Raw genomic sequence first — 27,861 nt, 5'->3', positions numbered from 1 at the left:
GTCTTTTTAAAAATACTTTTAAGGGTTCGCTTATTAAAAGTCGCAAGTACCTTGTGATACGTGCAGGACATAGTAAAGAGTTAAAATTAAATTTCAAAGTACCTGGAGTGTCTACTTCCTCTTGTGGCCTCGCAGGCTTCGTGATGCTTTTTCTCTTCGATGGCGAGTGTTTCAGTGCTATAATATATAAACAGTGTTATTAAATTTCAATATTGAACAATGTGATGACATTTTAAAAGAACTTTCCGTAACGAATAACATCGTAAGGCTCATCTTGCTAAATTTAAGATAAAATAAAAGATAAAGATAAAATTTGGCGCGCGGCTTGCGATGTTATTTGACTTTACAAGGACGTCCATAATTTTGTGAAATATAGACTGTACAATACTTTTGTACTTTTCATAATTTATTCGAAGTCTAAACTTCAAACTTTTCCATCAAAATTTGTCAGTTACAAACGTAAGGAATTGCATCACATTTATTATTAATATAGAATACACGGGTCGCTCGCATACATGCAGAGGACGCGACATGTTTCGGACCAGTCCATGATCTAATGATAATGACATTAATGACAAAGTGTGTCGGAACGAAATACGTCGGAACTCGCACTAACATTACACGAACGACCCATGAAGTCTATTTTAATATTGCAATGCATAATGTAAAACAAAATGGAAGTCAAGTTTACTTTAACTACACCTGTAGATTATCATAAAACACACAGTCGTGATGCTTTTTCACCCTTTGCATACTTTCTTAACCATCGATAAAAAAAATAACAATAAATAAATTTGACAACACCTTTACAGGTCTGTTCTCAGAATGACAGGGTTTGGGCTATGGTTCCCTCGCGGGATGGATAGGAATTCTTAGAGAAGGGTTCCTCAAGATGATTTCTGTTACTGAAAAGCTCCTGGTAAATTTTAAATGTAATTTTGCAGATACATTCCGTAAATCATAAGTGCTAGGCTATGATACAAATACAAAGCCAGCTTACATATTCAAGAATAATAATTAAGCTTGATCGATCACATTATTTTCAAATAGGAAGGGTCAATTGTTTCTAAAAAGTGATTAAGACAACAAATGTCTGTTATCGTCTTATAAGTAGGAAGTAGGTTATATGAAAGAAGCATCACAAAATCGAGTTTTATTAAAATATACATAGTTTGTCTTATGACTTGATGTTCTCTTTTTTCGGTCGGAAATCAGAGCGAAAAACTGTGCCACCAAGTAGTACTAAGCAGAATACGCCTGAACCATCTTTATCCTTAAATCTAACCAAAAGATCTGTTTAAAATAAAATAAAAATTTGAATAATACCAGTATGATGTAAGAGGTTAAAAGGTTAACACTTTCGATGCTTTTATCGTTTTTTTTTTATTGCTACTAATGGCACCCGAATACCACAGGGATTGCAATCTTGGAATGACTAGTGTGGAATCAGTTTTGTGCCAGTATTTTGGCTTAAAGCTAAAAGTTAAATCAGTAGAAGTGGAAGTTTAATCTATGATTTTAAAATAATCGACGAAGGCTGCATTTCTAACAGATTTTTTACCTTTTACTTTTTCACACAAACATATTACAAATATATTAAATATAATGACCCGGATAACTCTCGTCTTAAATCGAGTTTAGCTCGACATGTTTCGGACTAATCCGTAGCCCTTCGTCTTCGGAGCAACGCGACTAACGACTAGACGAAGGGCTACGGATTAGCCCGAAACATGTCGAGCTAAACTCGATTTAAGACGTGAGTTATCCGGGTCATTATATTTAATATGAGTGAGTCTCACGGTAGTTTCATGTTCAAAATATTACAAATATATTAATAACAAGAGAGATGTTATAGATCTTCTCCGTAACAATGTAAAATTGAAAAGAATCAAAGGTGGTTCGGACGCTTCAAGTTATTAAACTACAACTAAAACATTAGCTAATATTCAGTGTTGAATAAAACTCATAAAATATATGCTCATTAAAAAGCATTGCTTAAAAAAATATGCGTGACGTTAAGGCTTTGCAAAACTCAAAAGATACTCGAAAGTAAAATAGATTAGTCTAACAAATTAGTCTAATAAAAAAACAAATAAAAGGTTTTCAAAAAAACCATGCTAAAAAGAGTAAAGAACATCTAAGTATCTCAAAGACCGAAGTATAAAACTGATCGAAAATGTTTAAGGGAGAAAGAGTATAGGTCGAATTATAAAACGAGAAAAGTTAGCACATCCTGTTATACTAAAAAGGTGGAGTTCTGAAGCTGGTGAGCGACTCGACAAAGCGACATATAGTAACCAAAATTAACAAATAACATTTTAAAAACTGCCGCTCTGATACAGCAGTGTCGCTTAGAGTCTTGACCTAATAGGAAGATACACTAAGTGACAAGCGTGCTACCTTCCTCATTAAAAGTCATTGAAAGCACATGGATAATTAACAGGCCGATTAAAGAGACGAAAAAAGGGAAGTAAAAAATAAATTGGAAAAGTTAACATTATACTAAAAAGGTGGAGTTCTGAAGCTGGTGTCAATAACACCGCGACTGTGACGCAGCGACAAAGCGACATATAGCAGACATAATACACATTCACACCCGGCAATTCTAAAATTAACAAACAGCGAAGTTGTGGGCAAATCCGATTTTAATTACATTACTGCCGCTCTGATACAGCATCACAATCGTGACGGTAGTGTCGCTTAGCTCCGAACTCCAGCTTTAGTCTTGTCCTTTTCTTACTTACCTAATAGGAAGTAGATACACTAAGTGACAAGCGTGCTACCTTCCTCAATTGTTTTTTTAAGTCATTGAATATTTAAAAGCACATGGATGAACAGGCCGATTAAAGACCGAGTATTTTCTTAACAGACATATACCCTTCTCGCACCAAAAAAAAAAAAAGAACAATCACAAAATGGCAACAGGCGTAGCAAGTAACACCCAAAACACAATTGGAAAAGGTAAAAAACGTACACAAATTACCAAACTGGGTATCTAACTACGGCCAGAAATGACCAATGAGATAGTCGAAATGGGGCGAATGACAACAGACCAAACTATAAAAACACACTGACATTATTATAAAAAGGTTTTAATTGATTTATATAAATTACCACGGCCAAAGTATGTATGTATGTATGTAAACTCTTTATTGTACAAAATAAGTAACAAACACAATTGACAAACATTGAGATATAGGTACAAAGGCGAACTTATTCCCTTTAAGGGAAGTATATAATTTTCATAAAAAAAAATGTTCTTATATTACGCCTTAAATCATGATCACAGATTTAACCGAGAAGCCCCTATGATTAAACACATTCAAGTGTAAGAAGTCTCATAGTAGTGTTATTAAAAAAAAGTATAATGTCTTAAATTACAATGACCTCATTGACTCAATGTGTTAATTTCGCGAACAAATATCGTTTAAACATTAGGTACTGATCTTAAGTCTTTATATAATGTAACAGTTTTCGTGTGTGTATGATAAAATAATCTTAAAAATGTCAATGTGTTTTACCATCATCACACAGCAACCGAAATGGACGAACGACTAACGAGTAACAATCATACAGAAACGGGACCAAAGACCGACATGGTACATGCTTGAAGACCTTAAAAAACCCACAAGACCAGGGGGGACTTACTTAAACCTCCATGGATACGCCCATTCCGAATACGGACAATTGTGTGAAAAAAAAAGGAAAAAACACATTATTTTTCGAAAACTTTGAAGTTACTCCTAAAATTCTCAAACGGGACAAGGTACGTGCATGACTAGGAAAAGTCATGCAAAAATGTTAATTATGTGTCGTTTTAGAAAATTAAAAAGAAAGCATCCAATCGAAAAAAAAACGTCGAAATAAAAAGTGTTTTTCTAAGACATGCCTATTGAATCGAATGCGACACTGAACTCAGGTAAACCAAAAGTCGTTAAAAAAACTGTTAAAAAAAAACACATACACCAGCGGAATGCCTACTGAAAATACGGTTTGGGTGTTGGTGGGTATTTTATTTTTTTGCTAAATCTCGTTTTTATTAAATTACGGTTTCTACCCGCGTTTCCGTCTGGCAGCGTTAGTGATATCCCGATGGAACTAATACCATTTTTCAGGATTAAAAGTATCCTACGAACGGATCATGGTCTATACGAAATTTCTAAATATATGCAGTTTCTCATTTATAATATTTGTATGATAATTAGGCATTAAAAATAAACTTTTTAATCTAAATTATATAACTGAACTATATATGTATAGTAAATCTCATGCTAGAACGTAAACTAGGAAGCAAAGTTCTACATTATAAAATATTAAAATTTATTTGAAGCGTAAAAATACATATATCTAACAGCTGTTTCATCGCTTTTTAGTACTTGCTTATTTTGGAAACAAACTTCGTATAAATATCAAATCTATGTTTAAAAGAATTTAATATTTAATCTTTATTCATTTAACCTGCAGAAGATTCAATACCGAGCAACACTCGAATTAACCTTAAATTATTTTTCTGTCGGAAACACTTATTGCAGTGTTACTTCAGCATTGTCGTTGCAAGGTTAAAAGGTTAAAACCAATTCCTACACTTATTAAAACCAAGCACTTCTACCTAGTAAAAAAAATCCTTATTCCATATAAGTTTAAAGGCACTATTTTAGCATTACAACTCCAATAAAAAAAACCATGACGTCTTAGAAAAAAAAAACTCTATCCTTCCACAAAATATGTACTACCTATTTTTTCTCCTAAAATACAAACGATCAGCGGCTTTTTATTTTCACCACCAACGCCCGCCCCAGTCAGGCACACTTACAAAAACACCCTACAGTACCTATATAGCTGGTCACCAGCGTTCTGAACTTGCGGTGGTTCCCTTTGATTTCTGGCAGGTCCACTGGCGTAGGACAATTGCGTTATCATATGTTATCACAAGGGTTATTCAAGGGACAACGTTTTTTATATTATTTCTAGACATTTTTGCGCCAATCAACTTTTTAGCGTAGCTTGTTGCCATGGTAACGTCTACTGAGTTACCTATTAAAATTATGATTTTATGGGGTACAAATACTTACACTAAAAGTAAGGAGTTGTGACAGTTTTAAGGCAATTCCTTCATGGCTCATCTAAGCGTGGTAATAGTATAAAATACAAATATTCTTCTAATAAAGTGTATCACTCATGTCCCCTGAGTCACGGGACAGAATATCAACACTAGTAGACAATAACAGGCCATTCATGCTTCTTGTCACATTGCAGAAATAGATTACTTTTAGGTTTTTTAATGATCGTACTTGTCTTTGGTCTAAAATATAAAAAATGTTGTCACATACAGAATAATTTTGAGACTTTTTGTATAATTTAAAATAAATATAACTTTGTATCACATAATAATATTATAAATAAGTCATATTTCTCGTGCAGTTAGCTATATAACTTAACGATTTCAAACGTCTCAAAATTACATACAAATACTTAGTTACTTACGGTACCTAAACACAGGATTAAAACATATATTATTAGGTCCACAATGGAAGGATGTAACACTTAAATCTACATCAATAAGGGCCAATTTCAATTTTAATAGATCATTACATAGGACATAACTACGTTTGTGTAAAATCTGCCAATATTTTTTAAAATAACCAACCAACCTACTAAGTGTGTATTATCACTCACTTAAATGATCATGTACAAAATAAACCGTAAATCCAAAAAATCACTAAAAAGATTCCCATGATTTGAGAACTTCCTCCTTTTTTTAGGGTTCCGGAGCCAAAATGGCAAAAACGGAACCCTTATAGTTTCGCCATGTCTGTCTGTCTGTCTGTCCGTCCGTCCGCGGCTTTGCTCAGGGACTATCAATGCTAGAAAGCTGTAATTTTGCACGGATATATATGTAAACTATGCGGAGAAAATGGTACAATAAAAAAAAAAAATTTTTTAAGGGTACCTCCGATAGACGTAAAGTGGGGGTGTTTTTTTCTCATCCAATCCTATAGTGTGGGGTATCGTTGGATAGGTCTTTTAAAACCATTAGGGGTTTGCTAAGACGATTTTTCGATTCAGTGATTTGTTTGCGAAATATTCAACTTTAAAGTGCAAATTTTCATTAAAATCGAGCCCCCCCCCTCTAAAATCTAAACAGGTGGGTGGAAAAATTTGAAAAAAATCAGGATTGTAGTAAGTAAGTATATCAAAATTTCAAGGAAAACTATAATGGTTAAGTTTGCTTGAGAATTATTAGTAGTTTAAGAGTAAATAGCAGCCTAAGGTATAAAATATACCTAAACTATGGAAGATTCCGTATAAAATACGAAATCATTAGAAAAGTATTATTTAATTTTTTCGTAATGGCTACGGAACCCTATTTCAAGCGTGTCCGACACGCTCTTGGCCGGTTTTGTTTTATATTGAAATTTAATTCAAATTATTTTCATCATTTAACAACTAATCTGATTAGGCTAGGAGGATAGGTCGGGTTTTAGTTTGGGACGCAACCTGCGTCGATACCCTAGCCCCTTCACACCTCCACAACCGGGTACAACTAAAAAAGCTGGCGCAGCGGCCGAAGCGGCCGACGGCAGGAAAATATTAAAATACCAGGGTCTCGGTCTCTCGGTTCAGCATATAATTTCGTTGCTGTCGGATTTAAGACCTTGGGTCCTTGGGATCACGGCGCACAAAATTTTATTAAAGAAGTGATTGACATTTAAAAATAAGGCAGATTTTACACAAAAAGGCAACAATTGCTTCGAGCCGTAAATGATTTGTAACGATCAAAGAGAGAAGAGAAACAGTTAAGATAAATATCGATACTATCCCATAAAATAAAGTTACAGATTTAGATAATAACTAATTTGCATCGACAAACCACAAACATTCCAAACGCTGCGTCTATAAGATATCGCAATAATGACGAGTGTCATTTAAATCAATTAAGTAAAGTATTAGTCAGTGGAGAAATCTAAATCTAAAGTCATAGTAACAATCAATACTCACTCACAAAAGATAGTTCGTTTGGACACATTTTGTGGTTCACAAGTCTCGATGTAAAATAATTATTGTCTCCTACCGGGCGTTCATTTATCACAATCATGATGGTTTCGTCAATTAATTTTAATCTGAATAAACTTCTTAAGCGCAAGACACACAGGACAGGTGCAGGTCTGAAGCGGGTCGGGTCGGGAGTGCAGCGAACCTATTTACGTGGCCGTGTATGTACAGTCAACTAAAACAAGATCGATGCGGCCAATGTATACAAACAAAGTTATGTATACACGTTTTTATTACATTAAGGCCGTGTAGACATATATTTGTAACTTTGGCCGTATCGAGATCTTAGTAAGTAGTTGACTAACATCACACAGCAGCACTTGCGCGCGACCCGACCCGAAGCCGTATTGTCTAACGCGCAGACGCTTGCTATCGCATTCATTATTTCTTTCTGTCTAACGGTGTAAGATGGTGACAGAAAGAGATGGTGAAAGGGAAGGCAAGAGCCCGCCCGTTAAACAATAAGGTCTCCGCTCCCGACACACATTACTCTTGTGTTTCCTTTTTAAACGACCAAAAAAAAAAGAGAGTGACATCTCATAAACACGCCACATTCGAGGCTCTCGTTTTCGAACACCACGTGACCAATAAACGCCCTTCATCCTCAATCTTATATTTATGAACAATTTAAGGAAACTAACTCAAAGTAATACTTACACGAAGGTATCTTTTTGAAGACCGTCTTGGCCATGAAATCTAGGAATCTTTGAGCGTAGAAGTTCGGTCTATGCACTGATACAGTGTCCTGAAAATATAATAAATATATTTTAGTAAATGCACTGAATATAATATGCAGCAGTCAGCTTGATTGTGTCCGAAAGACATTAAGCTTTTATTCTTGACTGTACTTTTTGTATTGTATTATTTAACTCTTTATTGTATATAAGAACACATAAAATTATTAGATAACAAGATGTACAAAGGCGAACTTATACCTTAAAGGAATATCTTTCAGTTAACCTTAACATAACATAACATTTCTGTACCAAATAACACGTCAATAATCAGTGGTTGTTGACTGTACTTGCATTGTCCTCTAAACTACATTTCCGTACCAAATTAAAAATTGATGCCATTAACCGTTGAGGAGTTCCGTCCTGCGAAGACGATCCTGACCGGACTGTCAGGATGTCAGTACCAAATTATTGTATTGTCACCAGATTCACAAGTGTTCGCTCTTTGATAGTACCGTGTAGACGCTCCATTACGCCAGTTGTAACAGGTGTCGGAATGTCCTCCGTCCTTTAATTGAAAGCTATATGCTATCCTTTGCCAGTATTAACACATGCTGAGTGGAGACCCTTTTTGGTATCCTGCCGTGTCACCAAGTAGTGCTAGTTCTAGTCTTAGTTTTAGGTGGTACTTATGGAGCCAAAATAAACCTTTCTTTCTTTCTTTCGTTTATGAAAGCTCCGCAACTCGTAGATACAGAAACTTACCCCATCGTGGATCATACTCTTCCAGGTGTGCTCTAGTTTCTTCCGCAGTCGGTACGACTGGAGGATGTCGATTATACCGAGGAATACAAGCAGACGTTCGCCACGCGCGTTCCTAGCAGGAATACCGCCCGGCCTGCAGAACAAAGTAGAGAAGTGTGGAAGTGTGAACGATTATCAATTACCTTTTATTTGTTTGTTATTCCGTCCCGTTGTCCAAGAGACAATAATATCATAGTTTCTTTAAAAAAACTGTTATAATACTACTGGTGTGCTTAGGAGATAGTCCATAAAATAATGAGCTTATTCTGTCCGTTGTCCAAGAGACAATAGTGACAGTTTCTTAAAAAAAAAAACAATATAATATATGACGTGCTTAGGAAATAGTCCATAAAATAATGGGCTGTAATGTAATCTAACTACGACAAAAATGTACGCTCGATCAGTATAGAAACTCTAGCTCTAAGCAATGCTAGTTAAAATACTTACGGGACATCGTCCTCCTCGTCTATGGGCTCGCTTTCGGCTTGGATGCTCTCCATCGCTGTGGAGTGTGCGACCAGCCGCTGTCTGTTTATTGACCTGCCACCAAACGCACACAAGTCAGCATTGTATCATCTATAAAGTCGTTACTTTCCGAAGGACCATATCAATGAAAAACCAATAACAGATCTCCGGCTGACAAGCAAAACTCACAAAAAATTCTGTCACTGCTCTTCAAAAAGTCGTATCTAGCTAGTAATTTCATACTGAGATACGAGCTTTGTTGTAAGTAGGTATTTGGTACTTAGTGACGTTTGCTAGTCACCCGACGAGCTGTAGTATTGTAATTGTAATGTCATGGTTTTCAATCGTATTTTACGGGAAAAGCTCGTATTTATCGTGCTCTCTCAAATACTTTCAGTAACCATCGTACAGACGTACATTTTTCATTTTGACATTTGACACTAAATAATAAAGTTCCATATTAATGGAATGTATGAAAATGTAACTCATTTAATACAATTGATTGACAGTTCGGGTGCCGTCGTATTCTGTTTGATATCCGACTTTTACCGATGGAAAACTATCTGTCATGTATATTGAAGAGAGTTCATTTCAGGAAAGCGCGTTTAGTCATCTCAGAAGAGGTAGCGGACTCAGTGGATTCGTAACGAACGCTTTTAGTATACCGCTACCGCTTGTAGTTGATGCTTGGTAAATAACATTTTAAATAGGTAGGTTATATTAGTTAGTAGAATAATGTTAGTAAGGAATATTTACATAGGTGTACATAGATCTAATGTTTCTGTTTTTAAATACAAGATACTGAAATGGAAAGTTAGTTCGATCTATTAAACTATATACCACATGACAATCTACGCTAAAATTTACCTGATGAAAATACTATAATACATAGTAAATTTTTCTACTGAAGAATATAGTTTAATACATAGTCAATTATGTATAATATAGAGAAAGTAGTTGTAGAAGCTACCGAAGATAATATGAATGTACAAAAGTCAAAGCTGATAATCAAGAGGGAGATAATGCCATAGGGTTTTCTCACTGTAACAACAGGTTATTTACAAGAGTGCAGATCAATTCATATATTTCTACATTTTGATATTATGCAATTAAATTCAAGAACTAAACTTTAGGGTTAGGTTAGGTTTATCCTCTGCAGGACCCACCGGTGGGCACAGGGCTCCGCTCAAAGTAAAAGGGCATACTTACACTGTTGTTCTCACGCGGGAACTGTGCGGATCAGGAACTTCACACACACTACTGAATTTCTAGTTAATTTAGGTTAGGTTTATTTTACAAAACAAACGTGTAAAGTTTAGTTATTGAGTAAATTGTACTATATAAAATGTGCCATTTTACCAAAAGTACTTCATCTATCATTCATTACACACCCTGTTTACATTATAGAGCCCATTTCTCAGCTCCTCGATAAGTCTCTGATATGTTAAATGAAAGATATCTCTAATATCGTCTCTTTATTGTGCTCGATAATAAGAAACGACAAATTATATCTGCTATATAAAACATTGGAAACTTATCAAAAACTGGGCTCTTAGATTATTCTAGATGTTAAAAATAAATTTAGTTTGAAGATGGAGTAAGAACTACCTTACTTTAAACGAAAAACTATCTACCTACCTACATCATAGTTAAGTTTTCAACAAAAAAAAACGAGTATTAACTACACTTGCATGCAGGGTGTTAGTCACGTGTATTGGCCCGTAAAAAAAACTATATTATTTCACCTGTCTTTCATTAGTGTCCCATACTGACCCGCGAACTCACGTGACCCATATATGGGACACTGGATTGTCAACGTGTTTCTATGCTGAATGCTTACAATTTGTGTTAAAACATGATAATTTCATAGATGGATGAGGTTATACGTCCCGGTATGTACAATCTAATAATGCATGCCATGATAATTCAAGCACCGTATGTGACTGCAATGGGCGCACGAATTATAAGGGCGTGCCGTGCATTATCAGGTCGTACATTCCAAAATAGTATTCTTGGGACGTACATTAACCGGACCCGCATGCATGCAAGCCGTCGTTAAGCCATGTGCATGAAAAATCGTGCAATTTGCATTTAAATTCGGCAGTAGATCTGTTATAAAGGTTTCCGTCTACTAGGTACTGTACGGTACGGTGCAATGGACGAAGAATGGCTCCGCAATCTAAAATAATTTATAGACAAAAAACATTCGATGTTTTTGTTGATTTAAATCGTGATTAATACAAAATTGCACGATTTATCTCGCACATTGAGGCGTCAGACTGTATATGGTTGCATGTTAGTCAAGACGAAGACGGTATCACAAGACGGATTGTTAGAACAAATGCATTAGTCAACTTATGTCGGCATCGATAGACCAAAAACTTCGATAATATCCCAACCTTCAACGTCAAAGGCGTGACTAAGTTTTGAATCAAAAATTATAACAATTAACCCAATCATCAGCTAAAATAATCCCACTAATATTATAATTGTGATAGTTTGTAAAGATGTTTTTACTCAATCACGCAATAAACAGCTCAACGGATTTTTTCCATTTCAGCGATTTTTTAACCAACAAATATTTGGAAGCAATTTTTGACCTTAGGGATTGGAATAATCAAGATAGTCTTCAGTTTAATTTACAAGCTATTAATTAACACGAAAGATTTTAAACCGGAATTATAGATGCAAAGTGTAATCAGCCTTTGACAGGATTAAATCGATAAATGTATGAAAACATAAACAACAGATTCATACACGTAAATTGAAAAAATGTTTTTTTTTTATCCATCGATGTCGACAAAAATCGTCAGGGCACTATCACATAATGCTGATTACAGTTTTAGGACATTCAAATATTAAAAAATCGTACTGCGTCCTTTTCACTTGAGCACCGAAATCCTCTTTGTCTGATCTGTAAATATTATACATGAAAATAAGAGCCACCACCCTAGGAGAAAAATAAATATTTAAAAAAAAAAGTGACCAAACTTGACTTCGATAATTGTGAAACAAAACACCGGAGCTTAAAATTAATACACTGTCGCTCCGGAACTTGGGCTACATAAAATTAAAAATAATAATAAGTGGAGTCGCTATTTGTTAAAAATATTTTTCAAAAGTGAGTCATCAACTTTTTCTTGCTACTCGTTGCTGTAGTTACTGTCTCCTGGGTCACGCTTTAAACAGTTTATAGGATTAAAATTTGCCAAACATGCATTTTTTTGGTAGTTTTAAGCCCCTTCTATAATTTGGTCATCTAATAAAGATGTTAGTATAATGTGACACAACATTTCTTCTATTAAACTGTACTACTTTTGTCCCCTCGCTGACGGGACAAAATAACAGCAAGAAATAGTTGATCGACCCAACCAAGTACTCATATTTCCTCCTTTACCATCACATTAAAATTTATCTGTCACATAAAATTCATCCATGAGTGGTGAAACAGACCCAAGTGTTAATAAATAGTGCGTAGATTATTTTTGCATAAGTTAACTAACACTATTTTTGTTAAAAAAAGGGTGTTTTGTTAGTGTGTGTTTTGTTGTACGTTTGTTACAAATAATGCTGTAGAAAGCATGGTTTTAAACGAACAGTACATAGGTAAGATAGGTACTTGAATTACGACCTTGAAATTTTTTCGGAACAAATAACGACTCCATGGATTCCAAGGTACAAATGTCTTGTGTCGTGACACGTCATAACGAGTGAAATTATATTATAATACATTTTGATGTTTTTAGTAATAGAAACCAGTAGAAAAACTCGATACATTTTTACTGGAACCATAATAATTTGAATTAGTGTCACATAATGATTTAATAGGTATATTACTGCAATTTTCTGCCGTCAGAGTGCAGCACTAGCACAAAACTAAAAATACCATAAAATCATATTATTGCAAATCTTTTAAAAAAATATAGCTCTATCGTTACTACCAATGTAAATATCATACATTTATTTATATATTTATTTATTTAGTTATTTTGTTACTAATAAATTTCATGATTTCTATGGGTACTATCTTTGGTCACGCACGATATGTCATGGCGGCAAAATATAAAGAGAACTGACGTTGTCATAGAGGTTTGCGCTATTTTTTTTTTTTTTATTTTTATTCGACTGGATGGCAAACGAGCAAGTGGGTCTCCTGATGGTAAGAGATCACCACCGCCCATAAACATCTGCAACACCAGGGGTATCGCAGATGCGTTGCCAACCTAGGCCTAAGATGGGATACCTCAAGTGCCAGTAATTTCACCGGCTGTCTTACTCTCCACGCCGAAACACAACAGTGCAAGCACTGCTGCTTCACGGCAGGATTAGCGAGCAAGATGGTGGTAGCAATCCGGGCGGACCTTGCACAAGGTCCTACCACCTGCTATGTCGCTCCTTGCGCACAGCTTTGCTTAATATGCCCTATTGTTAGCCGCTGTTGTTTATTAAATAAAAATAGTTTTCAATAAAGAGACAGTAAAATTGTATCTTTATTTCCATTGCTAAAATAAACGAACCAGAAACATACGCAACCGAATCTATTCTGACGCGCCACGCCACTACGCGTCAGACAAATACAAGTCCGGCTCGATAGCTCACATTGATCACACACCGGTTTATTCCGGTCAAAACTCACCTGGTTCTGTTTAGCCCGCTCTTCTTAGCTCCCTCGTCCTCGCCGTCGCTCTGGCCGGAATCCGTCAGTTTCTTAGCTTCTGTCTTCTCCCGTTGTGCTTCGTCCAAGTTGTGGATGCCTACCAGTAGTGAGTAGTCCATGATCTGAAAAACAATAGAAAATAAAGGACTTTGGTACCGATCAGTTGACGTACTTTTTAATTAATAATAATAAAATACACGTTAGCAGCTGGAAATGGGCTCAGGATTAGCATAAGCTGCGAGAAAAAGAAAAAAGTTGCAGCGCTGATTGCCTGCACCCGTCCCACGGCGTAAAGACTAAGGGACTGTTTCACCATCCATTGATTAGCGTTAACCGACGGTAAAATGTGATGCCGTCTCCATCTATTCGAACAAAACAAATAGAGACGGCATCGCACCTAACCGCTAATTAACAAAGTTAACATTAATCAATGGATGGTGAAACAGCCCCTAATTCTACAGTCTTGGCCAAAAGTACCCACCCTATAAACAATATAAATTCACAAAATTACGTGCACCCAAATTGTATATAACATTTACAAATTATTAGTAAATACACGTACGTACTTTTATACACAATTAATGGCATGCTGGTTCGCAATAAAACAATACCTGTAATAAAAAATGTAAAACCCCTTTTTTTAATCGGTTCAGGTTTGCTTACATCGAACTTGAACACATACGCCAGTTAAAATAATTGTTTTTACTTCGTGCAAGAAAAAAAATGTATGTTATAGTTTAATAAGCCCAAACAAAGAGATCTTACGCGTACAAATATCATAGGTGGTCAATACTTTTGGCCAAGGGTGTAAATACACAACAGCGTAGGTTCTCTTTTAGGTACTAGGTCAATTGGTGTCAAGTGTCGAATATCGTGATATTTATTTAATTACTAGTTTTTGCCCGCGACTCAGCCCGCGTGGTATTCGGTTATCGCGCGCTGTTCCCTCGGGAACTGTGCATTCTGGGATAAAAAGTAGCCTATGTCACTCTCGGGCCCGTAAACTATCTCTATGCCAAAACTAACGTCGATCCGTCGCTCCGTTACGGCGTGAAAGACGGACAAACACACATACTACATACAAACAAAACATTAGTATGGATTCATACCTTAAAACTTTCCAAGACCCGACAGTCCCGCTGCATGGTCTTGATCAGCGCCTGATAGGTCTCCGCCTCCAGGAATATGCCTTCGGTGTGATGTTCCATGAAGTCCAGATCCTTGTATGTGGCGCGGCAGCCTTTCTGCCGTTCCGCTTTGCTTGCCTAATGAAAAAAAATGAAGATTAACGAACATCGTGTGCGTGAAGTTCCCAATTCGGACTGGGCCCGCGTGGGAAATATCGCCCAAGCTTCAAGCGGAGGCCTGAGCACTGGGACGTTTATAGGCTGGGATGATGATGAAATGAAGATTAATGTAAGAAAGGCAAAAGCTTTACAACATTCACTTTTTGTCCTCAGATTTTAATTCAACCTTTTACTGTATAAATAGTTTCAACGCTTTCGCTAGATGGCGCTATATTCAATACTCGCTTTCGTCTTGTGGGTGGAGCTTTTGTGATCATATTACTGATATACAGTTTTGCGGTCGAAGGTAATGGTGATAATGACGTTGTTCATTGCGAAGTCATGCGACGGGTTCTTACTGTTGCATTCGTCATCATCATAACCACACGGATATAAATCAAAGCGATAGACGGATGTCGTGGTTAAAACCGCGGGTTCGTGTTGAATGAAGGCCACTTCCAATCGAAGCAACAGGAGGTCTATGGGCGTAAGTCCAAAAGTGAAAATCTTATTGTTGCATTGGTAGCAGTAAATACTGAAGAATGCGCAGCGTGCAGTGCAAATACAATGGTTATGGAAAATGCATTAACTAATAGGCTTTATTAAAGTTAAGTGTTTTTAGCTTAGAATAGCCACGCTGTCAATAGCCACGAAAGCACATCCGCGTGCTTGCTATTTGCTATACACAGTTTGGTGTGGCGCACACTAGATGGCGCTGTAATCAACTCACTTTTCTTTTATACGTGGAGCCTTTGAGATCGTATTTCTGATGCAGTTTCACGGACGAAGGCAGGATGTTGTTCATCGCGACTAGACGCACGTTCTTACTGTTGCACTGGTAGCAGTACAGACCGAAGAACTTTGGTAGCAACGTGCGGGGGTTCTGTGAAAAAAAAAAGCATTGTAAAAGAATAACTATTAAAACGCTCGACTATTTTGAACCAATCTGTAGTTTCAAACGCAATATAGGCAAACACCAAAGAGTTGCGGCAGATTGACGGTTGGTGAGAAAAGACCAGCAACGCATCCGCCGTAACTCAACTTATGTTATGGGTATCCATGGCCGGCAGTGATTGCTACCACCAGGTGACCCGCTTGCTGGTTTTCGATATAAAAAATACCGTTTTTTCTGTGATTCATTAAATTTTGTTCACCATATTATTATCATATAGGTAATTTAGATCCAACCAGTGGCGTGCAGCATGACGAAGCCACAGGATCAGGCACTCGCCACCACATGGTTACCTGATCGAGGTTCAAGTAGTATCCCGGCAGCAGTTTCTGCAGGAACTCCCCCTCCTTGTGCTGCACCGTTTTGATGATGAACTCGTCGTCGTTCGTCAGGTAGAAGATGGAGCCCGACGCGCCCGGGTTGCCGAGCTCGCGCAACGGCGCGCTGCACATCGACATCTGGGAAAGACAATTACAAGTTTTTTGTTAAAAAAAAAAACATTCTTAAGAGTCCCCAGTACGCTCGCGTCCCCATACAAGCGTAGTTTCGTTCTAATTTACAAGCAGCACTACAGAACAAAACGCAACTTTGCAACTATAATGGGAGCAGCCATTACGATGCTTTTAATTAGGTTTGGTTAAAATAAAATGTAATGGAAAAAAACAATAACGAATTTCCATTTCTCATACAAAACTTAAAAATAATGTGATTTATTTTGTTACATTGAATATGAACGAAAACTAATTATCAGCATCAAAATAGCTGCTCTCATTATAGTCGCAAAGTTATATTTTGTTTCAGTGTGTTGTTTGTAAATTAGAACGAAACTACTTTTGTATGAAAATGCTATCAGCGGCGAGCGTACTGGCGACTCTTAATACAAGCTTTGTTGCTGACTGCACTTTTTGTTGACTGTACTTGCATTGCTATCCAAACTACATTTCCGTATCAAATTTCAAGTCAATGCTGGCCATACAGTTGGTGTTGAGGAGTTCCATCCTACGGAGATGATCCTGGCTGGACCACCAGAATGTCACTACCAGATTATTGTATTGTCACCAGATTTATATAAGTATGCCCAATTTCAAGTCAATACGAACACTTGAACTTGAAGTGTAAGACCATTAGAAGTGTAAGAAACAAACAAACAGACTTAAGTACAAACTTTCGTCAAATCGATCTAGCAAAACGCTTATTATAAGAATAATAAGAATAAGAATGGTTTATTGGCTGATAAAAATAGATACACATACAGAAACACTGAAATATACACATCCATGCCTATTCCTACCAGCCAAAATGGCCGCCACTCAGCTATTATCGAGTTTTCGCCCAGGTACTAAGTATTTATTGTCAAATAAAGTCAATGTCTAAATTGATTTGCAAAGAGAGATTTCTCCACTGTAATATAGAAAGGTGTTTCAAAATGCATTCGGTCCTAACAATCAATCGAAACATGAAACTTGAACTTGAACTTTGCCCTTTATTCTCATTTTTTGCTGCATTAAACAATTCTTTCATTCTAACATCGCACAGTTTCCATACAATATTAACGCGTGGATTGTTCAGGCAGGCCCCAAAGGTCCCTTCTCGTTTGCCTTTTTGAATAAAATATAGCGTTTGCTTACCGAAAGGATGTGTTAGTTAAATAATCCAGACCAAGTACCGCCCTATTGCTAGGCAAAGATTTGATAAATCCTACTAATATTATAAATGTGAATGTTTGTGAGTGAGTGAGTATGTTTTTTAATTCTTCACGCTGAAACGGCTGGACGGATTTTGATGAAATTTGTCAAAAAGTTAGTTTATAACCTGGATTAAAACATAGAATACTTTTCATCTCCATATTCCCACGGGATAGGGATAAAATCTCTAAATAACACCGCTGGGCTTAGGGTCATGAAATTTGGTATGTAAGCTGGACGTCTGAAATAACACATAGGCTACTTTTAATCCCGATGTTCCCACGGGATAGGGATAAAATCTCGAACTAATAACCGCTGGGTTTAGAGTCATGAAATTTGGTATGTAGATAGCTGGACATCTGGAATAACACATAAGCTACCTTTTATCCCGATATTCCCACGGGATAGGGACAAAATCTCGAAACAACAACTGCGGGGCTTATGATCATGAAATTTTACCATGATTGTTTTTAATGTAACGTCAATGAAAACAACGATTTAATTTTCGGGACTTCCCACGGGAATTTTAAAAAATCCCGGAATTTCAATTATGCTGCTGGACCTAATGATTTACGTGTGCGAAGCCGCGGGTAAACACTAGTAATAATATAAAATATTGAATAGAATTCAGCTGGCTAAAGTGGCGATGGGCAGGCCATATGCTGCCCTATTAAGATGAACGGATTATATGGGTCAATCAACTTTTTAGTACACCTAGTTGCGGTAACGTCTCCTGGGTCACTTATTAAAAGTATGTTTTATGGGGTACAAATCCACTAAAACTTAGGACCTGTGACAGGTTTAAGGCAATTCTTTCATGGCTCATTCATAGTCCTAGCTAACCATTGTATTTAGTAGGCGTAACATAGCAAAAAATTTTCAAGTGTATCACTGATGTCTACTGAGTTACGGGACAGAATAACAACACTAAAAAGTTGATTGAGTCATTAAAATTATCAATGGCCGCTAAAGGTGATTTTCCACCGGCGAGGCGAGACGAGAATTGAAATTTGTACGGCGGCGCCCAAGGCAGCCCGCGGCGGGCGCGCGATAATGCATACAAATTTCAATTCTCGTCTCGCCTCGCCGGTGTATAATAACCATTATAGACCAAGTTCCACACAAATTTGCCTATTCTCCTTTATGTGTCAGATATCTGTAATGCCTCTAAATAAACGGAGACGGCATCATATTTATCTGTCAAATAAAATTAATCAATGATTGCTGTAACAGGTCCTTAGTCTGACGAGTCTGACGTAAAGAATGACATCATCTACATAGATAACGGTAATTAATTCAGACGTAGGAGAAACCAGATACTGTTTGTACTCATTAGTGACGTTGACGTTGTGACGCAAAACTCTTGACCGATTCGATGAATTGTGTTTAAACAAATGTATTTAAAGATGTTAAAAATAATTATGTGACGTAGATCGTGTCTTAGTTATTAAAATAAACTGTAGACGTTTTTGCCGGAGTGTGATAGAAGTAGTCATCAGGGCAAATCAATCTAGCTCACCAAATAATCGTCCGGTTGTGTTCCGAACAGATCTCTGAAGTATCAGAACGCTGTATGTGCTTGTAGGTATGTTTTGAATTCCAACTCTAAATAGTGATGTGCCAAAGTGGGGTAGAAGTACTAATAGGGGCAAATACATCTATTACTTGGGGAAAATTAATCCAACTCACCAAAAAATCGTCGCTGTATCCCGAACAGATCTCTAAACTACTCTAAAGTACCTGAACGCTAGATGTGCTAGATGTCTTGAACTTGAATTCTTAATAATGACGTGCCGTAGTGGGGCTGAAACACTGATGGGGCAAATACATCTATGACTAGGGGAAAATCAACCTAACTCACCAAAAAATCGTCCGGCTGTATACCGAACAGATCTCTAAAGTATCTGAATGCTATGGGTGCGTATGTTTTGAACTTGAACTCTGAATAGTGATGTGCCGGCGTGTGATTGGAGCCTTCGTGGGGGAAGTTCGTCGTTTCGACTGTCATGAAGTCTTGCATAAGGAGATCGCGCTCGGGTTTGGATGCGAGACCGCCGATCGCGTGCTGGATACCTGCAAAAATAGAATATGAAATTAAATAAACGAATTAAACAAGTTTCTCCATAGGGCTCAGACCTAATAAAAATAATCTTTGTCCAATATGAGTTGTCGCCAAATTATTTCAGAATTTTACAGCATTTGGTTGAGTTAGTTTGACTTATCACTTATCACCTGCACCACTGAAAATTTAATTTAATTTATTTATTTTAATTCAAAAAAAGTTTCACAGCATTACAGTACATTACAATGTTTTTCGGGATTTTTGAATTGTGGTTTAGCAATGTTTGTATAGGTATTTCGATCGATGTTACGAGAGTGAAGTACTCGCAACGTGTTTATCATCCTAAATATCATAGGACACTTGACACCAATTGACCTGCTAGTCCCAAACTAAGCAAAGCTTGTACTATGGGTACTAGGCAACGGATAAACATACTTAAATAAGTACATATTAAACATCCAAGACGCGAGAACAAACATTCGTATTATTCATACAAATATCTGCCCCGGCCGGGAATCGAACCCGGGATCTCAAGCTTCGTAGTCAGGTTCTCTAACCACTTGGCCATCCGGTCGTCTAGAATGGTCTAAAATGAATCAAAGATTCGACGATAGAACCTTTACAGGGATATTCGATCAAACTAACCCTATGAATAACTGCTGAACACAAGCCTTCTCTCAGAATGAGAGGTCTTGGACTGTAGTTAATGAAGCATGGTACATAAAAATAAAATTATAAATCTGAACCTCATAAAATTGTTTCTTATACCTCAAAAAAATGATTTATCTTTTTTCTCTCGCCAAAGAACTCACGATTAAACTAGAAATAAATATCGCACATAAATTTCAAAACTAATACTAATTTTCTGATGAATTCATGTTTTCCTTGATATTAGATAGATTTATTGATATTGTTGTTTTCTCTGCTTGAAAAAGCATACGTCAAAATATAAGTACAAACAAAAATAAAATATTGCTAATAAAAGGTAAAAACAATATTCCTAGTGGGCATAAGTACTACTTTGTCTGCACAGTAAATCTAACTAGATATACAGCTGTTTCCGCTCAAGCGCGGACGTAGTCGAGCAGTTTGTTTTGCGAAAAAAAAGGTCACACTGAAATTTAAATGTCAACCAACACTCACTGGGTATGGTTGCCGCATGAGTTTATTTGTTACCAGGCGATGTGCAAGCTTTTATTTATCTTGCAACGTTCGTATGTTTGTATGAAAGTTGTGGTTTCCGAATTTGCGAACCATTTTTCCGACCGCTTCCTGATATTCAGCTGAAATTGATATCTATTAAAGAAATTCTAGCACGGAACTCTTCAACGCTTATATATCCGCCTAATAATAAAAGAAACAAAGTGGATTTGAGGGTACCTTTTCTATGTGTATTATTATTATTGTGTACTGAAACATAGTGAAATACTCGTATGTCAAAAACGAATCGTACAGTCCAGGCGAACGTTAAAAACGTAATAAAAACAAACGTAACGTGTTAGCGGGTCATGATATATGTTGTAGTACACCACAAATCCGGACTCATTGTATATCCAAGGTGTAAACATTACGCTATTCTTGGCGGTTCGCGTGGCCGGAGATATATGTTTCTGGCACTGACCTTACCGTATTTCTCACGTGAATGATAACTATTACATATATTTATTTTATTTATTTATCTCATAATTAACACTTAAAGTCAAGCCACACATGCTAATTATATAATAAGAGAAGTGAATAATGGAATATATAAACTAAATATTTACGTTAAGCATTTATTGATGGATTTATATGTGCCAGATTCGAGGGCCAAGAACCTAATTATATGTGAATCGTTATAGCAAGACTTTATGGAATACGGTATTTGACAACTCCTGATTTTGCCATATCTTAATATTATTATGAAAATATAGATATACAGATAGTGTTTAGCGAAGAGAAAATTTAAATCGGTTGAAAATTGGATTTATAGTGATTTTTTGAAAAATCTATATACCTGTCTCTTTCTCAAACGCTTTTCTCTATGCAGCAAGTATGGCGGTACTGGCGTGTGACGTCACATGCCAATATGTCTTTCTCTGTCTAATCTTGAATTTCAAACCTTTATAACTTTGTTATTTGTAAAGGTAGCTTAAACATTGTTTTCTATTCGATAACAGGCATTGTATAGTTTTAATTTATAAGACTTATACAAAATAGTCAAATACCGCATCCTAACGACCCGACTCGGCATCGTACCCAAAGCTTCGCACTGCTGCACTGGTGTAATAAAAAAAAAACTGCCTTAAAAAGACTAAAAAATATTAAACAGGTCTAAATCTGAAATTCTGTAAAGTAAAGATTGCATCCTACTAATATCATAAATGCGGAAGTTTGTAAGTCTGTTTTTTTTTAATACGTCATAAATTGTAAACCGCAATTTACCTTTTTTTTGCTAATGCCTAATGTTGTACCTATAGATAATGGTACGGAACCCTTCATGCGCGAGTCCGACTCGCACTTGGCTGGTTTTATTTAAGATAGTGAGTTAGACACATGTTCGGAATCAGTTAATTTTTCTCTTTCGTTTGGGCTATGTCGATTTATATTCGTCCCGCTGAGCGCTGACGCTAATATTATACGAGAGTGAAAGGGATGGTACGACACGAACTTCGATTTTCAAATTTCGTAGTAGCCCCCCTGTATCTAATGTTCAAATAACTTTCCACAACCCAGTCAACAACTTCCCATGTACAAGTGATTAGATATAACACCATTATCCCTGTACAGCTACAGCTACAGACACTTCCTGTGAGCAGCGGAAGTCGCCGTCAAGGCCCCAGCCTTGCAACGGCAAACCGCTATTTTTAGCCAATTCGTGGGTGACAAAGGGATTGCAGCGCAATAGTAACATGACCATTGTCTCCAAGGGATAGATACTAGCCTTATAATTATGTATGTATTCGTAGATGTATTTCTGTTACGTTTAAATTTTCTGATCTACATTTGATGCACCACCTGTTGTAAACTAGTCCTTCCTTCTTTCTGTAAAAAAGGTTGCCTGGAAGAGATCGCTCTTAAGCGATAAGGATTGCTACCACCATCTTGCTCGATAATCCTGCCGTGAAGCAGCAGTGCTTGCACTGTTGTGTTTCGGCGTGGAGAGTAAGACAGCCGGTGAAATTACTGGCACTTGAGGTATTCCATCTAAGGCCTCTAGGTTGGCAACGCATCTGCAATACCCCTGGTGTTACAGATGTTTATGGGCGGTGGTGATCTTTTACCATCAGGAGACCCACTTGCTCGTTTGCCATCCAGTAGAATAAAAAAAAAATGGTCGCCTATTGCTCACCTTGTAATTTTTTCTGTAGGTATCTGTTTTCTGTATCGCTTACTATGTCTGGTGTAAAATAAAGAGTCTTTGTATTGTATTGTATTGTAGCCTTTCCCGCGACTTCACTCGCGGCATACATAACGTACCTATACCAATTTAAATAACAGTTCCTACTTCAGTAACAAAACAATAAGGCTGATTGTCATATGGACATGCGAGTCAATATGACAGAGATAGGCTTTGACGTTTTAAGCGCTGAAGCTCTACAAATGCCATTAAACCTTTGAATGGTAAACCAATTTCTTGATCGACTATACCTCCAGTCTTATCTAAGGCCAAAGACCTATCTCCACAACATGACGCGTCAAACGCTCAGCAATCCAAACCAATTGCGCGAGTTATCTCTTAGTCACGCTTAACCCAACCGCTATCAACAATTTAAATGACAACGCTATAAATATTGTTATGCTCAATAAATACAATGAGTCATTGTAAAATGCAGAGATTTCGTATAACAACAAGAGATATTCTAAGAATTTTACATTAGTAATAGCTGTTTAAATAACCGGACTAACATAGAAAATTTAAAAACCTCCGGCTGAAAGAAGGTTCAACCAATTTTAATGAAACATAGCTAAGAACCATCGCAATCAAACTCACTTTCAGGATAAGAAAACCGCTTTGAGAGCTATGATGCCACGGAGAGACAGACAGACTGACAGATAGATCGACAGACATTGGCGTCAAACTTATAACACGCTCCTTGGAGGTTAAAAAAGGAAACTCTATAGTAGTCTAGAATACTGTTCAGTATCTTAAAGTTCAACAGTCAAGACCTATTCAAAATCGTGACGAGTAGCTTCAGAAATTAAAAGAAATATAATTACAAATGAATATAATTAACAAAATTAATTTATACAATTCCCCCTCCGCGTATTTGCGGACGCCATTTTAAAATATTATATACCCTATGTCACTCCAGAAGTTTTGACGAGTTTGGACCCAGGAAATCCACATCTCACCAAAAACATTTAAGACTAAAGTCTAAAGACTTTTAACAATAAAGAATATTACCATATAAACAAGATACGCGCGAAAAACAATACCTCTCCTTGCAGTCGGGTAAAAACATAACCCTCCTTCGGGCAGTCGGGTAAAAATGGGGGCCAAGACTCACAAGCTCATAAAGCTTTCGGTGTAAAAAGTTGTCAGATCCAAGGAAAAGCCAGCCCCTTACTTAACCCTGGCAAAGCCTACACCTCGGTTTTACAGTGTGACCTGGCGGTTTTGAAGCTCTATTGCTTATAATAAAATAGAAGACCTGTGACAATACTGAACCGTACATAAGTCTATCGGACTGTCTGGCCGATATTGCATGAAATTAAGTTTGTCTTCGAAGCATTGGCAGGCGTCCCACTAGGTGGACTGACGACAAGTGGAGAGTTGTCGCTCATTGTGGCGTTCTAAGGGGGAGGCCTTTGTTCAGCAGTGGACGTCTTCTGGCTGATGATGAAGTTTGTCTTCAATATTGTGATAATATTATTAATCTAATCTAAATCTGATACATACAGTCGAGGGTCCCAGTAGAGTGGTGGGACTGTATAAAGACCGGGCAAGAGCCTTCCGCCGCCTAACTTTGCCTAAAGTTCATTGCCACGACTAGTACCACAAAAACTAAAAAGGTATAATTCCAATAATTGAATAGGCACTATACCGTTAAGCGATTCGAACACAATCCGGGAGTAACGTAAAGACGTCGCATAAAAAATGAATCTCAAAAATGCGTCAAAACTGAGTATTAAGTAATGAACTTTTAGGCAGATTTATATGGCGCGTGGTATATTCAATTAGCAAAAATTATTGAATGTTCCTTCTACTTTAAAATATGACTTTCCGTCACTCTTATCATGTAAATTCCGAACGCTAATTTCCTCGTAACCTCGCAGAGGCGTCCTCAAAAACAGGTTTACTATCAGAGTTCAAAGTCGCGAACATTGACTGCGGCCAAGGTCGTATATTGCTGGTTATATAACGCTTGAGGTTTTGTGAGTTAAGTTGGGATTAATGTCAGGTTTCCTCAAATGGTTACTGTACTTATTTACACCAAGCCAGGCGATAGGTAATTAATGGATTAGTTAAAGCTAGTGTTTGTTACAAGAGGCTTTTAGCCTGACATTTAAAGCTTCGACATTTTTGGAAAAGGTTTTCGGAGACCTAGGTATTTATTTTAATAAGCCCAGATTAAAAAACCCGGCCAAGAGCGTGTCGGACACGCCCAAAATAGGGTTCCGTAGCCATTACGAAAACATTAAGTAATATTTTTCTAAGGATTTCGTATTTTATAGGGAATCTTCCAAGTTTAGGTATATTTTATACCTAAGGCTGCTATTTACTCTTAAACAACTAATAATTCTCAAGCAAACTAAGGCCGTCTCGCAGGAAAAAATAAATCTAAATTTAGTAGTTAATCCAGGCTTAAGCTTGACATCATCCCATCATCCCAGCCTATATACGTCCCACTGCAGGGCACAGGTCTCCTCTCGTAATGAGAGGGCTTGGGAAGTAGTTCCCACGCAGGCCCAGTGCGGATTGGGAACTACACACACACCGTTGAATTGCTTCGCAGGTTTGTGTGCAGGTTTCCTCACGATGTTTTCCTTCACCGTAAAGCTCGTGGTAAATTTCAAATGTAATTCCGCACATGAATTTCGAAAAACTCAGAGGTGCGAGCCGGGGTTTGAACCCACGATCCTCTGCTTCAGAGGCCATAGGTCACACCACTCGGCCACCACGGCTTCGTTTCCCCCACTGGGCTAAGCCGGTAAGGATATATTATGTTGAGTTGCTATTCATCAGTATTACTAAAACAGCATAGCTACAAGCACACGTGCATATGTTATCGTTCGGTGAATGAATCATGAACGTATTTGTTTACGTTACGATAAAGAGCTGCCGTAAATCTAGATGATTTGTAGTTCCCGGCAATCGGTTGATTTGATGGGTTAGTCTCACTTCGTCTAAAAAGCAACTGGTCTATGTAGCATGTGGTCTAAAGAGCAGCTGGTCTAAGTAGCAAGTGGTCTTTAAGGCAACTGGTCTAAGTAGTAAGTGCTCTATAAGGCAACTGGTCTAAGTAGCAAGTGGTCTATAAGAAAGCTGGTCCAATTAGCAAGTTATCTGTAAAGCAGCTAGTCTAAGGGGCTGTTTCACCATCCATTGATTAGCGTTAACTGGCGGTTAGGCGTGATGCCGTCTCTATTTGTTTTGTTCGAATAGACGGACACGGCATCACATTTAACCGTCAGTTAACACTAATAAATGGATGGTGAAACAGCCCCTAAGTAGCAAGTGTTCTATAAGGCAACTGGTCTAATTATCAAGTGGTCTATAAAGCAGCTGGTCTAAGTAGCAAGTAGTCTATAAAGCAGCTGGTCTAAGTAGCAAGTAGCCTTAAACTTAAATGGCCTAAGACACCATAGCCATAGGGACATTGACATGTGGACATTGCATGTATGAGATTTTAGGTGAATTGAGATAAATGTTTAACGAATTTTAGGCGCTTCGGCTGATAATATAATATACAATGCGCAAAATGTACACTACACGCAAAATGAGCAAACAGTTAAATGTATGTACGCAAAATCTACATCATGACAAACGTACAGTACACGAAATGTACGTACGCAAAATGTACTTACACTACCATTATGCTAAACGAGCGATAATGTTTTTGTACGAAGAACTTGCTATATATTTACGTTTCCGTTCATTTAAAATTTCATTGTGAATATTGTCTCACTACACAGTATGTAAATTTTTCGTATTGTTTATTTTCCGTTCTCTACAATTTACGCGATGATCATTCTAACTTTGTAGATTTTACCACTATCACTTTTGCATATTGTACAATTATCATTTTATTATGTACATTCAATTGTTTGTACAATCTGCGTACCGTCCCAAATGCTTTACCTTCTGTTCTCCTAGGTTTTTTAAGCCAAAATTATGATTTTAATGGGATTAGTTGATATTAAGCCATAGATTACAGGAAAACGAAAACTGCAGGATTTATTAGAAATCATATTTCGAGTAGAAGCTATCCTATCAGACTATCACACATAAGTATGCATGCCAGCAAGCAATCTAAAATTCAAACTTTATTACGTGTATTTTATTGTTTATTCCGCCTGCAGTTTGACTCCCATTGATTTTTGATGTTGTAAATTAATTTAATTTTATCCCACAGGAACACTTTACCGGGGTAAAAATATTCTATGTCCTATCCTAGCCCACACACATTGGAATTTTGCACCCACCTACCTGCGTGCAAAACGTTAGCAAATTCCGTTCAGCTGTTTACGCGTGATTGTAACAAACAAACAAACTTTCGCATTTATAATATTAGTGTGAAGTCGTAATGAAGCTTACTCAAAAAGATTTCGTAAGTATGGTAGTGAGACTAATTTGTGTTTAGACCACTTGCAGTTTTGACGAGATGATATTTAGACTAAAAACGTATTAGACCACTTGCATTTTAGACGAGAAGCGTTTTAGACGAGTAGCGTTATAGACGAGTTGTATTTTTAGACCAGTTGCGTTTCAGGCGAAAAGCGTTTTAGACCAGCTTCCAGTTGCGTTTTAGACCACTTGCTACTTAGACCAGTTGCCTTATAGACCACTTGCACTTGCACTTGCACCATGGTTTTCCACAACACGACGTCAGATCGTGTAAGAATGCCGCGTCGTAGCGCGACGCGATGTCATATCGTGTTTATGTGCAAGAGCCCTTCGATTTCGGGACTTCAGATGCAAAATCGTGGAAAAATCGGGATATAAAGTTGTTTTTTTGTGCACAGTAAATGAAAAATAAACTATATCTACTGCGTAAGACTGTCACTAACAGACGTTCC

At 37.2% G+C, this 27,861-nt stretch overlaps 1 protein-coding gene across 13 annotated transcripts in view; it reads right to left on the bottom strand.

Moving 5' to 3' along the window:
* Positions 1 to 27,861, bottom strand: part of PIP5K59B (Phosphatidylinositol 4-phosphate 5-kinase 59B) — a 108,777-nt gene that overhangs the window by 30,107 nt on the left and 50,809 nt on the right. For 7 of the 13 annotated variants that reach the window (XM_074108784.1, XM_074108782.1, XM_074108785.1 and 4 more), the window contains exons 4-14: positions 19,438 to 19,649; positions 16,185 to 16,349; positions 15,670 to 15,822; positions 14,763 to 14,918; positions 13,633 to 13,775; positions 11,869 to 11,910; positions 8,979 to 9,071; positions 8,493 to 8,625; positions 7,711 to 7,798; positions 4,832 to 4,894; positions 103 to 177 (exon numbers count right to left, since the gene is read on the bottom strand). In XM_074108784.1, the coding sequence (XP_073964885.1) occupies positions 103 to 177; positions 4,832 to 4,894; positions 7,711 to 7,798; positions 8,493 to 8,625; positions 8,979 to 9,071; positions 11,869 to 11,910; positions 13,633 to 13,775; positions 14,763 to 14,918; positions 15,670 to 15,822; positions 16,185 to 16,349; positions 19,438 to 19,649 (1,323 nt within the window). Of the gene's footprint in view, positions 1 to 102; positions 178 to 4,831; positions 4,895 to 7,710; positions 7,799 to 8,492; positions 8,626 to 8,978; positions 9,072 to 11,868; positions 11,911 to 13,632; positions 13,776 to 14,762; positions 14,919 to 15,669; positions 15,823 to 16,184; positions 16,350 to 19,265; positions 19,272 to 19,437; positions 19,650 to 27,861 lie in introns of those variants that run through there. The other 6 variants (XM_074108788.1, XM_074108777.1, XM_074108780.1 and 3 more) reach the window with 4 other exon arrangements.

This window comes from Choristoneura fumiferana, chromosome 27 (assembly GCF_025370935.1).
Source record: "Choristoneura fumiferana chromosome 27, NRCan_CFum_1, whole genome shotgun sequence".
Taxonomy (NCBI): Eukaryota; Metazoa; Arthropoda; class Insecta; order Lepidoptera; family Tortricidae; genus Choristoneura; species Choristoneura fumiferana.
The sequence above is the reverse complement of the archived record's forward strand: the minus strand, read 5'-3'. Positions and strand labels throughout refer to the sequence as shown.